This window comes from Carlito syrichta, unplaced genomic scaffold (assembly GCF_000164805.1).
Source record: "Carlito syrichta isolate Samal-C Ts95f unplaced genomic scaffold, Tarsius_syrichta-2.0.1 Scaffold311470, whole genome shotgun sequence".
NCBI classification, from domain to species: domain Eukaryota; kingdom Metazoa; phylum Chordata; class Mammalia; order Primates; family Tarsiidae; genus Carlito; species Carlito syrichta.
In genome coordinates this window covers 209,282-222,966 of record NW_007255566.1, presented here as the reverse complement: position 1 = coordinate 222,966, position 13,685 = coordinate 209,282, and the positions used below count along the sequence as shown (strand labels likewise).

The following is a 13,685-nucleotide window of genomic DNA, read 5'->3' as shown; positions in this document are numbered from 1 at the left end:
TGACTAGGTAAAAGATATACAGGCATTCACACATATCTCTCCATTCATCTATAATTCCTGTCCCAACAGTTCTGTCTCTTGCAATTCATCCTTAAGGATATGCCTAGAGACTTACTTAACAAAGACGTTCACAAAACACTATATATGTTATCAGTGTATAAGAGCATCTATTAACATGAACAAGTCACATACTTTGTAAACTAAAAGCTTGCTACAAAGCTGTATTAGTAAAAAACACCATATTCATCTACATATTTAAGAAAGGTTTATAACTACATGGTCCAACATAGTAGCCACACGTGCCTACAGTCACATTACAAGAGCATAATAGCTGCACATGGCTAGTTGCTACAGATATAAGCACATCATTGCAGAAAATTATACTCGGCAGCCCTACTATAGAAAAATATACTTGGAAAGTATTATCAGACATGGTAGAGTTGATCAGAGGGTGATTTTTATTTTCGTCTTCTAGTTTTTCTATATATGTCTAAATTTTTCTACAATGGAAATGTCTTTTTTCCTCCCTCTCCCCTCACCCCCTAAGTTTTGCACACACACACAAAAAGCTATTTATAGTTTAAATTTTTTTTAAAAAAGTATAATCCCTTTAAGCTGAAAATAGTCAAAAACCTCCTAGGGAAATTTCATGGTGATTTGTGCTATCTCAGAAGGGGAGAGCATGCTTTTTTATTTTAAACGTATTATCTTTTTTTTTTCTTTCTGAGACAGGGTCTCGTTCTGTCACCAGGCTGGAATGCAGTAGTGTGAGCATAGCTTACTGAAGTCTCAAACTCCTGGGCTCAAGCAATCCTTTTGCCTCAGACTCCCGGGTAGGTGGGGCTAGAGATACGCACCACCAAGCTTGACTAATTCTTTTTCTTTTGAGTTGGAGTCTCGCTCTGCTACCCAGGCTGGAGTGCAGTGGCACACTCACTGCCACCACAGCCTCGACCTGCTGGGCCCAGGTGATCCTTCTGCCTCAGCCTTCAAAGTAGCTAGAACTACAGGCGCATGCCACCATGCCTGGATAATTTTTTGACACACTGTAGAGACAAAGAATCACCAAGTTGCCATGACTGGTCTCGAACCCCTGGACTCGGGCAATCCTCTCGCCTTGGCCTCCCAAAGTGCTGGGATTACAGGCTTGAGCCACCACGCCCAACGACTAATTCTTAAATTCTTTGTAGAGACAGGGTCTTGCTATGTTGCCCAGGCTAGCTAGCTGCTACAGATATAAGCACATCATTGCAGAAAATTATACTCGGCAATTCTACTATAGAAAAATATACTTGAGCCGGGCTTGGTGGCTCAGCCTGTAATCCCGTGCCTTTGGGAGGCTGAGGTGAGTGGATTGCCTGAGCCCACAGGTTCGAGATCCGCAACTTGGCGCAGACCTCATCTCTACAATAAATAAAAAATTAGCCGGGTGTGGTAGCGCGCGCCTGTAGTTCCAGCTACTTGGAAGCCTGAGGCGGAAGGATCGCCGGAGCCCAGCAAGTCGAGGCTGCGGTGGCCGGGAGCGGCCACTGCACTCCAGTCTGGGCGACTGAGTGAGATTCCAACTCAAAAAAAAAAAGAAAAATATACTTGGAAGGTATTATCAGACATGGTAGAGTTTTCTTTTTTGTTTTTTTTTTTTTGAGTTGGAGTCTCACTCTGTCGCCCAGACTGGAGTGCAGTGGCCGCTCCCGGCCACTGCAGCCTCGACCTGCTGGACTCTGGCGATCCTTCCGCCTTGGCCTTCCAAGTAGCCGGAATTACAGGCATGCGCCACCACGCCTGGCTGATTTTTTTATTTATTGTAGAGATGAGGTCTCACTGCCAAGGCGGCTCAGATGAGGTCTCGCTGCCCAGGCGGGTCTCGAACCCGCGGGCTCAGGCAATTCACTCACCTCAGCCTCCCAAAGGCGCGGGATTACAGGCTGAGCCACCGAGCCGGGCTCAAGGGTGATTTTTAAGCTCCTGGCATCAAATGATCCTTACAGGTGTGAGCCACCATACCTGGCCATATATCACCTTTTTTGACAGTAACATATAACTCAAATCAGGTCAGAATACTACTAGAGGAGAGTTTAATTTTCTATTCAATTCTTGATGATGCTTTCACGTGTCTGTCATATCCTACAGAGAGACAATCACTTTAAGGTATGGCTAGGACCTATACACTCTCTAAACACACATGGATGCCAAATTATAAAAACTGCTACTGAATTAATATCCACAGATCCCCTTGGAACTTCTCTAAGCATACAAGAATGTTCACAATTTCCTACTAACATTTATACAAACCTCATATAGAAATACAGATGCTTCTAAAATGAAATGAGCATTTCCAAATCATAAATATAGAACCGCTAATTTCAGAATGGTAAAATAAATCAAATACACTTGATCATGTGAACAAAAAGATGTAATCATTACAAGGATTCATATAAATAAGTGAAAGAGAGAAACAAATATCTTCAAAAATAAATGAGTCTTTAAGAACACTGTTTCTTCTCCATAGGAGAAACTATGCAATTTTTAAAGATACAGTGAGCTACTATCTACCCCCAACACTAACTGCTACCTTTATAAATACTTTATATAACAAACCAGAGTATATGACATTCTATAGAAATAACTTTCATATCACTATAACAATGGAATAACAGTTTAAGAAAAAGCATGTTTATAGAGACATTAAAGTCCCAAATAATTAAGAATATCTACTAAGCCATCACAAAACATCTAATCCAAAAAGGTATAAACACACAGTGAAGATGTAAAAACAGCAGTGAGATTATGCAAACTTACAAGGGTCATAAGGCACATGCCAGTACTGACATCCCACATCTTAATAGTCTTGTCTCTGGATCCAGACAGCAAGAATGGCCCAGGTTTGCCACTTTTTTTAGTCTACAGAAAACATATAGAAATTAAATTTTCCACAAAAGAAGTTAGGTAAGGATTTTTTTTTTTTTAATCAATATTTTTTATTATGGTTTTGTGGGGTACAGTTAAGGGTTAGGTGTACAATTACGTTTCATTCAGGCACCCTGTTGATAAGAGGTGTTTTCCCATCCCCAGACAGATATTTGCTACTGTTAATCCCATCCCCCCCCAGGTAAGGATTTTAAATAGCTTCTATATCGAGTAATGATCTAGATTTTCAATTTTGTTAAAGCCCAATTTGTTTCTATCTATTGAAATATGCAAAATTTTGGACGCCACACCTAGGCTACAAAGAAAAGGACTCAGACACGATAACAGAAAATTTCTACTTAAGATTCAGTTTCTATAATATCAACAGGTGACAAATTTATGATTCAAGATTTCTGTAATCAAGAAAGATGTCAAAATGATTTAATTTAGTTTTTATAAAGTCCAGCCAGAATCAAATTTATGTCATACGGCAAATAATGACCACCAGAGGGCAGTAAAAAAAAGTCTGAATATGCAATGGACCAACCAAAATAAAGCTCACAACAGAAGCTCCATATAGAAAAATAACTAGGATTAGGTGGGGGATAGGGGATTGCCTCTTTTGTGTATTAAAACATAGTTTTAAAAATATGTGATAGGAATGTCTCTATAAAAACAAATACGCTCACTTTAGGCTCATTCACAGAAATTTCATTCATTCATTCATCCATTTATTAGAGACAGGGGTCTCACTATGCTGTACAGGCTGAACTTGAAATCCTTGGCTCAAGTGATCCTCCTGCCTCAGCCTCCTAGATAGCAGGAAATATGGGTATGTACCATCACATATTTAGTTTTGTTTAGTAAGTTAGTTTTTTTGTTTGTTTTTTGAGTTGGGAGTCACTCTGTCACCCAGGCTGGGGTGCAGCAGCACGCCAACGGCCACTGCAGCCTTGACCTACTGGGCTCAGGCGATCCTTCTGCCTCAGTCTCCCAAGTACTTGGGACTACAGATGCATGCTACCAAGCCCAGCTAATTTTTAAATTCTTCAAATTTTTTATTTTGAGTTGAGATTCTTACTCTGTTGCCCAGGCTGGAGTACATTGGTATGCTCATGGCCATCGTAGCCTTCTAAGTAGCTGGAATTACAGGAATGCGCCACCATGCCCAGGTAATTTTTTGATTTATTGTAGAGATGAGGTCTCGCCAAGTTTCCCAGGTCGGTCTCAAACCCGTGGGCTCAGGAAATCCTCTCATCCCAGCCTCCCAAAGTGCTGGGATTACAGGCTTGAGCCACCACACCTAGTCAGTAACTTATTATTATTTTTTTTTTTGAGTTGGGGTCTTACTCTGTCCCCCAGACTGGAGTGCAGTGGTTGCTCCCGGCCATTGAAGCCTCGACATACTGGGCTCCGGCGATCCTTCTGCCTCAGCCTTCCAAGTAGCTGGAACTACAGGCGTGCGCTACCACGCCTGGCTAGTTTTTGATTTATTGTAGAGATGAGGTCTCGTCAAGTTGGCCAGGTGGGTCACGAACCCGCGGGGTCAGGCAATCCACTCACCTCGGCCTCCCAAAGTGCTGGGATTACAGGCTGAGCCACCGAGCCCGGCCAGTAACTTATTTTTAAGGTATTAATCATAAAGACTGAAATCACACAGAGCATGGATTAAGAATCATGAAGAAATGTATTAAAACTCCAGACTTACTCAGTACTTTAAATAATCAATAGTATCAGAGGCTTCCAGGTGAAATATTCTTTATTTAAAACATTTAAATACTGAGCTGTATTTCACCATAAATTTATAAATAAAATTGGTTCATTAAGGAAGGTTATTCTTTTTTTTTTTTTTTTTTTTTGAGTTAGAGTCTCACTCTGTCGCCGAGACTGGAGTGCAGTGGCTCTCGGCCACCGCAGCCTCGACCTGCTGGGCTCTGGCGAGCCTTCCGCCTCAGCCTTCCTAGTAGTCGGAATTACAGGCATGCATTACCACGCCCGGCTGAATTTTTTGATTTATTGTAGAGATGAGGTTCCGCTGCCCAGGCGGGTCTCGAACCCGTGGGCTCAGGCAATCCACTCACCTCAGCCAATCCATTCACCTCAGCCTCCCAAAGGTGCGGGATTACAGGCTAAGCCACCGAGCCCGGCTAAAGAAGGTTATTCTTTTAAAAGGTAACTTTTAACTTCTCCCACAAGTTTGGATTTACATTGGTAAACTCATAACAATGGCTTTTCTGATCAATTTAAATGGCCAATTTTACTTTTCAGAAGAATCTCCATCAAATGTCAAATCAAGGATAGGCAGACAGAGTAATAATCAGTGATTAAAAAATATAAACACATCTGCAAGTTGAAAAGAGTAAAGAGTTTAAAGATTCAGAATTCTGGGATGCAGATTTTTTAAAGCTTTAATACCCCTGAAATTGAGAATTAGAAAAGTTATTTCAAGGTTCTGAGATATCAGCAATAAAATCATAAAATGACATGTAAATACACAGTACCTCAGATCCGGTTGCTTCGGAGATGGAAGAATATGAGCTTTCTGGAGCCCAGGAAATGCATTCTACCACATGCTCATGTTCTCGGAGTTCAGCCTTGCATTCCTTTGTTGCTACGACCCATACACGCACAGTCTGGTCATTGGAACAGCTGGCTATCAGAGTGCCATCCTGATTTGGCCGCACCATACGTACCCATTCTCTGTGTCCTGTGAATGTCTTCACACAGTAGCTATCAATATAAATAAAAATTTACATGGTGAATGACAATCATCAGGACACTTCCCAGAAGTGATACAAAAACAGGCATGTACTATGATGAGGACAATGGCAGCAAGTATGAGAACTCAGATGCAAGTCAAGAGAATAATAATAAAAGAGGATAGGACAAAGTAAAATATCAGTTAAAATAAGCTGACTGTAGTATCATTAAGGAGCTAACCAAATCAACAAAATCTATAAGGTAAAATATTTATAAGAAACAAAATCTTTCAAAACTAAACACATACAATAAACCTAACAAAAATATTTCTAGCCACATTGAAAAAAACCTATGCTATGCTCATCTGAGTGAAACAAGTAGATTAAGATTTTATCACAATAATTAAGTGTAATTCCAAGCACAACCAAATTCAGCCTAACAGGAACATACCAGCATAAATGTTATCTACATTTTAATTTGAACCCACTTAGAGATCACCTAAAATAGGTATGCACAATCCACAGCCCACAGGCTGCATTTGGCCCAGGACAGCTAGTAATGCAGCTCCACAAAATCTTTTAACAACTCAGAATACAATTTTGTTTTGTTTTTTCAGTATGCCTTTAAACATATGCCATTTCAATTAAACCTACTTACCCAGTTTGCACTTCCCACATTTTTATAGTTTTATCCCTTGATGCAGACACTATATGATCTCCATTGGGCATTATGGCTACTGAAGAAACATTATGGTCGTGGCCTAAAACACATAACACGGCAATATATTAAGTGATAATGTTGCTAAGAGCAATTAAACCTCAGTTTACCAGAGAATTTTAACATAAGATTGCAGATATCATAGCAAGTTCTAAATATACTGGGCTTTATATAAATTGAGTAAGAGAACTGGATTTATACAACAAAGGTAAGAAATTAGTAGCTTAACAAAACAACCTATACAACTGTTTTAAAATAATAAGACATCAGTATTATTAGTATTTGATATATTAATATACTTAAGTGAGTCTGAATGTTATATATAAACACTAGAAAAACAAATTTCCTAAAGTTGATATTCTAAGGCATAAAAAGAAATAAGGTTTACAAAGCTCAACAGGATGAATAAGAAAAATGGAAATTTGGTTCTCTATTTAAAACAGTGGTTGAAAATTATCTTTTTGCTGATGTCAATGTTCATGGGGGAAAATAATGCCTTATTTCATATACATTATTTACGTTCCTAATTAGCTATCCTTTGTGGAAAAAGACCTTAGAGAGTCTTCATAAGTATATCATTTCAAGGAATACATAATGGTTAGAAAGAACTCTTTTTAAACTTAAAGCAACAAGATATAGACAACTTAAACATAAATAGACTTTAAAAAGAGATTTCACAGAACTCCTTTAATCAGTAAACTTCCCTAATGCACTGAATTTGATGGGAAAAACAAAACCTTCAAATAACATCCTTGAAGTAATCACATAGCTTGTTCACATGCTAACTAACATCTCTGGATAACCTATAGAAGCATTTTTTTAAAAATCACTAACACAGTATGTGTTCCTTGTACAAAATCCCAATATTCACATGTCAGCATGTGTAAAGAAACAACAAAAATTCCTATCTGGCAAGCACCTCCTATGTACCAGGTACAATGATTTAAGTATATGATTTCATTTTATCTTCATGACAACTCAGGTATTATTACCTCTATTTTGCGGTGAAAGAGGTTAAAATTTCCTAATACCATTAAGTAAACAAGTTGAAATTTGAACCCAGATATCTGATTCCAAAGCCCACACTCTTTCCACAAAACAACAATGATTCAGAAAATAGTCCCCATGACAAGACCTGGAAAACAACTTAATAATGAGCAAGGGAGTCTGGGTTCCAGCTTTCACTATACCCACCCTCTCTGGATTTACATTTCCCAACCAAGAAAAACAAAAAAAACTCTGTAATTTCATTTTTTTCAAAGATGGATACATAACCTGGCAGTTTTTCTTATCCAAAAAATACTCATGAAAACAAGCATTTTACATAAGCTATGAAGAGAGACTTAAAACCTCGTAACAGAACAACTCCCAATTACTGTGGCTTATCCATGGACTATATGTTCTTTCACCAATACAGACAATTAAGAGGTGAATAAAAGAAATCTGCACACTGTTAGAAAACAATACTTCCTAAGTGTCATGCTAGAAATCACTATTATAGTAATAGCCTCTATTCCTTACCGTGCATGGTTCTGATGCATTCAAAGCCCTGAAAATCCCATAGTTTAATAGTCATATCTGCAGAACAAGAAGCCAGTAGCTTGCCACTGTGGTCAAATGAAATGTCCTGTACAGAGTCTGTGTGTCCCTTAAGAGTTCGTTCAAAATCTCCAGTCTCATAATCCCATACCTGTTAAGTAAACAGAAAATTGGTTAACACCAACCCGCATCACTCCTTTCACATTTCACATTTGTACTCAGCAGGCCAGTCTGGCACCTCATTGACTAATTAACTGAACAAGCAACAAAGAATAACTGTCTTAGAAATATCACATCTCAAGTATAAACTGGTCTTGTTTCTACAGAGAAAATGGATGCTCCAATTATTAAAATAAATCTCTATTACCACACTGATTAAAAGTTTCTACCATAAAACCAATTATGATAATAATTAGGTATATAAAGTCACAAGACAGCCCCTTCCCAATCTGAGAGCAGGCAACACACACGTAAACAAGGAAATTTAAATGAAAAAAAAAAAAAGCTTCAAGGAGCTATGATAGGCATTTATATGTAGTATATTAGGACCCAACTCTACTAGACTAGCAGAACTCTGACATCTAAAGGGCCAAGGAAAGATTCCATAAAATGTAAAATGTTCATGAATAGCAAATGAACAAAACATTATTTTGATTTTTAAAGATGAGAGTCACATTTAAAAGGTAATTTTTTCTAAAATAATAAAAATAATGCGTTACCACGAATAAGTATTAGAAATGGATCTTTCAGGCCAGGCGAAGTGGGTCAGGCCCATAATCCCAGCACTTTGGAAGGCCAAGGAGGACTGCTTGAGCCCAGAAGTTCGAGACCAGCCTTGGCAACATAGCAAGACCTCGTCTCTACAAAAAAAAAACAAAAATTAGCCAGGTGTGGTGGCGCATGCCTGTAGTTTCAGCTACTCGGGAGACTGCATGGCAGGAGGATCGCTTGAGCCCAGAAATCTGAGACTGTGGTGAGCCATGATCATGCCACTGCACTCCAGCCTGGGCAACAGAGCAAGATTCCAACTCAAAAAAGAAAAAAGAAAGAAAAAAAAAAAAAAAAAGGAAGAACAACAAAAAAACCCAAATCTTTTCTCAATAACATATCAAACTTTCATTCTGGTGGCCAAACACTAGTCTGAAATCCAATCTTTAACATCAATTCCACGCTCTAAAATCAAACAATTCCATTATCCCCGTGACTAGTACAAATTATTCTGTTGTAGGGTGTGTACCAACCAATTTAGGAAAACTTAGAAAATGCATTTTGAGCCTGGCTCGATGGCTCAGCCTGTAATCCCATGCTTTGGGAGGCTGAGGTGACTGAATTGCCTGAGCCCGCGGGTTCAAGACCTGCCTGGGCAACTTGGCGAAACCTCATCTCTACAATAATCAAAAAATTAGCCGGGCGTGGTAGCGCGCGCCTGTAGTTCCAGCTACTTGGAAGGCTGAGGCGGAAGGATCGCCAGAGCCCAGCAGGCCGAGGCTGCGGTGGCCGGAAGCGGCCACTGCACTCTAGTCTGGGTGACAGAGTGAGACTCCAACTCAAAAAAAAAAAAAAAAGACATTTTGAAAGCTTGAAAACAATCTAAATAGCTAACATTAAGGGAATGACTGCGGAGAAAGAAAATCTGCATCTATAAGAAATTTATGGCATGTATAAGGCACTGTAAAAAAAGAATACAAACTTATTTGTGATCACAGTTACATAAAAAAATGTACTTAAGGAAAATAAACTATCTTCTAGAAACATTTATTTAGTAAAAAAGTTACATACTCTTCCTAATACAAATAATATCTTTATCTTTGAGTATGTGTGTGTGTGTGTGTGTTGGGTCCCATTCTTGTCACTCAGGCTGAAGTGCAGTGGCATGATCATGGCTCACCGCAGCCTCAACCTTCTAGAATCAGACGGTCCTTCCACCTCAGTCTCCCAAGGAGCTGGGACAACAAGCACGCACCACCATACCCATCTCATTTTTAACAAATTTTTTGTAGAGGTGAGGCCTCATGTTGCCCAGGATGGTCTCAAACTCCTGGCTTCAAGTGTTCCCCCTGCCTTAGCCTCCCAAAGTGCTGGGTTACAAGTGTGATCATTTTTTCCATTTAAATATTCAAGTACTTCTTATATAAAGTGATTAGTATGTGTTAAATTTGTACAGGTTTTCTTATATTTATCCTTAAGTAATTCAGGGTTTTTTTAAATACTAGAGTAAGCAGTATTTTTGAATTTCAATTTTCAATCATTCATTTTTAGCTTATAGAAATACAATTATTTTTTGTATACTGACTTTGTATCCCGTGATTCTGTTAAATTCAGTCATGGTTCTAGTGGCTTTTTGTGGTAAATGGAGATTTTCTATGTAGAAGATCATGCTGTCCGCCATTAAAGACAACTTAATATCTTGATGATCTTTTATTTCTTTTCTTTGTTATTGCACTGGCCAGGAAGTCCAGTACAATGGTGCATATAAATGGTTAAGATTGAACATCCTGGCCATGGTTCCTGATATTAATCAGGGTGAAAGCATTCAGTTTTCCACAATTAAGTATTAGACATAATAGCTGGGCACAGTGGCTCGTGTCCGTAATCCCAGAACTTTGGGAAGCCAAGGCAAGAGAGTCATTTAAAGTTAGGGGTTTGAGACCAGCCTAGGTAACATAGCAAGACCTCATCTCTACAGGAAATTTAAAAATTAGCCAGGCATTGTAGTACAACACCTGACCCCAACTCATGCCTGTAATGGCAGTACTTCGGGAGGTGGAGGAGAGAGGATTGCCTGAGTTCAGAGGTTCAAGACCAGTCTGGGCAAGTGAGACCTTGTCTCTACAGTAAATCAAAAAGTAGCCAGGCATGGTGGCATGCGCCTGTAGTTCCAACAACTTAGAAGCCTGAGGCAGAAGAATCACCTGAGTCCAGCAGGCGAAGGCTGCAGTGGCCATGATCGTGTCACTGCACTCTAGCCTGGATGACAGAATGAAACACTTAATAAAAAAAAAAATCTTATACATACTGTAGGTTTTCCAGATACTTTTACCTTTGATCAGATTAAGGAAGTTCCCTTCTATTCCTAACCTGTTGAGGTTTTTTAAAAAAAAAAAAATCATGAATGGATATTAGAATTTTGTCAAATACTTTTTCTGAACCTACTATGTGTTTTGTTGATTTGGTATATTACACTGCTTGATTTTCCAACGTGGAACCAATCTTGCATTCGGGGATAAATTCTACTTAGTTATGGTATATTAATTATTAACTATCCTTCTTATGACATGAATTCAATTTGCTTATACTTTGTTAAGGATATTTCATCTATAATCATGAATAGTACTGGCCTTCAGTTTTCTTTTTTTGTAATATTTCTGTCTTATTTTGGTATCTAAATGTTTGACAGCAAACATTCAGACTTCTTTATTACATGCTGAAAATACCAAAGTTTCAGTTTCTTCTCATGCATTAATTAAAATACATTAAGGTAATTTCTTTAAAATAAATATACCCAGAAAATGAACCAGTCTTTTCATAAATGGTGAGCAAATAGAACATTTTAGTGTCAGTTTATACATTTCTAATGAGTTGTAAGAATTACTTAGATATTTAACTTTTGTCTGATTATAAAAGTAATAAATGTTCAAGATAAAGAATCTATAATGTACTGACATAAAAGTAATATAAATATACATTATCCTACTAATGGCATGGCTTTTCCATGTTTTTCTATGCTACTTTTTAAAGATAGTAAATATATATATTTCATTATCCTGTTTACCTTCTACTTCTTACCATATTTTTCCATGCCAATAAAAACTCAGCAAACATTAATTTTAAAGGAATTCCTATTGTTGGCTAAATATTTTGCTATTATAGAAAATATTATGGGGAACATCTTTAAATACTGCACACAAAAAAAATCTGTCCCCATTTTACAATACTTAGGGAATTCTTATTTAAAACGCAAAATATCTTGGAAGTCTGATTGATATGTTAATTTAATTTACATTTTTATACTACTAATAAAGTCAAAACTTTTTTCTTTTTTTTTTGAGTTGGAGTCTTACTCTGTCACCCAGACTGGAGTGCCGTGGCAGCTCCCGACCACCACAGCCTCAACCTGCTAGGCTCCGGCGATCCTTCCACCTCAGCTTTCCAAGTAGCTGGAACTACAGGCGCACACTACCACGCCTGGCTAATTTTTGATTTATTGTAGAGATGAGGTCTCGTCAAGATGCCCAGGTGGGTCTCAAACCCGCAGGCTCAAGCCATCCACTCACCTCGGCCTCCCAAAGTGCTAGGATTACAGGCTAAGCCACCGAGCCCGGTCCAAACTTTTATTATTGTTGGTTAACTATTATTTCACTTCATAAATTATCTGTTCCTGTTTTTCATATTTGAATTCTTTATTCTGTATATCAAAGTTGGAAATCCTTCATCTGCTTATTAGTTGAACATGTTTTTCAGTTTTGTTTGCTGTTTTTTTTTTTTTTTTTGAGTTGGAGTCTCACTCTGTCGCCCAGACTGGAGTGCAGTGGCCGCTCCCGGCCACCGCAGCCTCGACCTGCTGGGCTCCGGCGATCTTTCCGCCTCAGTCTTCCAAGTAGCCGGAACTACAGGTGTGTGCTACCACGCCCTGCTGATTTTTTGATTTATTGTAGAGATGAGGTCTCGCTGCCCAGGCAATTATCGAACCCGTGGGCTCAGGCAATCCACTCACCTCAGCCTCCCAAAGGCGCGGGATTACAGGCTGAGCCACCGAGCCTGGTTATGTTAGCTGTTTCTTTTTTTGAGTTGGAGTCTCGCTCTGTCACCCAGATTGGAGTGCAGTGGCCACTCTTGGCCACCGCAGCCTCGACCTGCTGGGCTCCGTCAATCCTTCTGCCTCAGCCTTCCAAGTAGCTAGAATCACAGGTGCGTACTACCACGCCTGGCTGATTTTTTGATTTATTGTAGAGATGAGGTCTTGCCAAGTTGCCCAGGTGGGTCTCAAACCCGCGGGCTTAGGCAATCCACTCATCTCAGCCTCCCAAAGTGCAGGATTACAGGCTGAGCCACCATGCCAGGCTTTGCTGCTTATTTCTTAAGGTTAAAATCAGTTCTAAGCCGGGCTCGGTGGCTCAGCCTGCAATCCCGCGCCTTTGGGAGGCTGAGGTGAGTGGATTGCCTGAGCCAGTGGGTTCGAGACTCGCCTGGGAAACTTGGCAAGACCTCATCTCTACAATAAATCAAAAACTAGCCAGGCGTGGTAGCGAGCGCCTGTAGTTCCAGCTACTTGGAAGGCTGAGGCGGAAGGACAGACGGAGCCCAACAGGTCGAGGCTGCAGTGGCCGGGAGTAGCCACGGCACTCCAGTCCAGGCGACAGAGTGAGACGTCAACTCAAAAAAATAAAAAAAAAAAACAGTTCTAAATGACAACCAGTAGTGGCACTTCAAAAATTTTAATAATGTAATTAAAAATACTGTCATAAAGTAATCTGAATATATTTATATAGCCATACAAATTTCCCAAGTTATTAAATTCAAATGATGACATTAATGTAACTGAATGCTTTTAAAGGAACAAACCAGTTTTATTTACCAAATGCACATCAGTAATTATTTAATATAACACAATTTGAAGTGTTTGTTATCAGTAACTATAACATTAGGTACAGTTTATTGAGCTTTGTCAGGCAATTTCCTGCTATATTCATTATGTATACATTATTTTAGAAGAAATAAATTATCACAGATACTTTTAATCCACCTTCTCCCAAAATGAGAAAATTGAGCCTTAAACCTATCAAGCACTTTGCCCATAACAGTCACAAAATTACAAAGAACTT

General features: G+C 39.0%; 1 protein-coding gene across 2 annotated transcripts in view; it reads right to left on the bottom strand.

The window, feature by feature from the left end:
• The window catches only part of PAFAH1B1 (platelet activating factor acetylhydrolase 1b regulatory subunit 1), a 92,441-nt gene that overhangs the window by 6,054 nt on the left and 72,702 nt on the right, over positions 1–13,685 (bottom strand). For both annotated transcript variants that reach the window (XM_008068670.2, XM_008068671.2), the window contains exons 6-9: positions 7,846–8,014; positions 6,265–6,367; positions 5,409–5,637; positions 2,800–2,901 (exon numbers count right to left, since the gene is read on the bottom strand). In XM_008068670.2, coding sequence (XP_008066861.1) covers positions 2,800–2,901; positions 5,409–5,637; positions 6,265–6,367; positions 7,846–8,014 — 603 coding nt within the window. The remainder of the gene's footprint in view (positions 1–2,799; positions 2,902–5,408; positions 5,638–6,264; positions 6,368–7,845; positions 8,015–13,685) is intronic.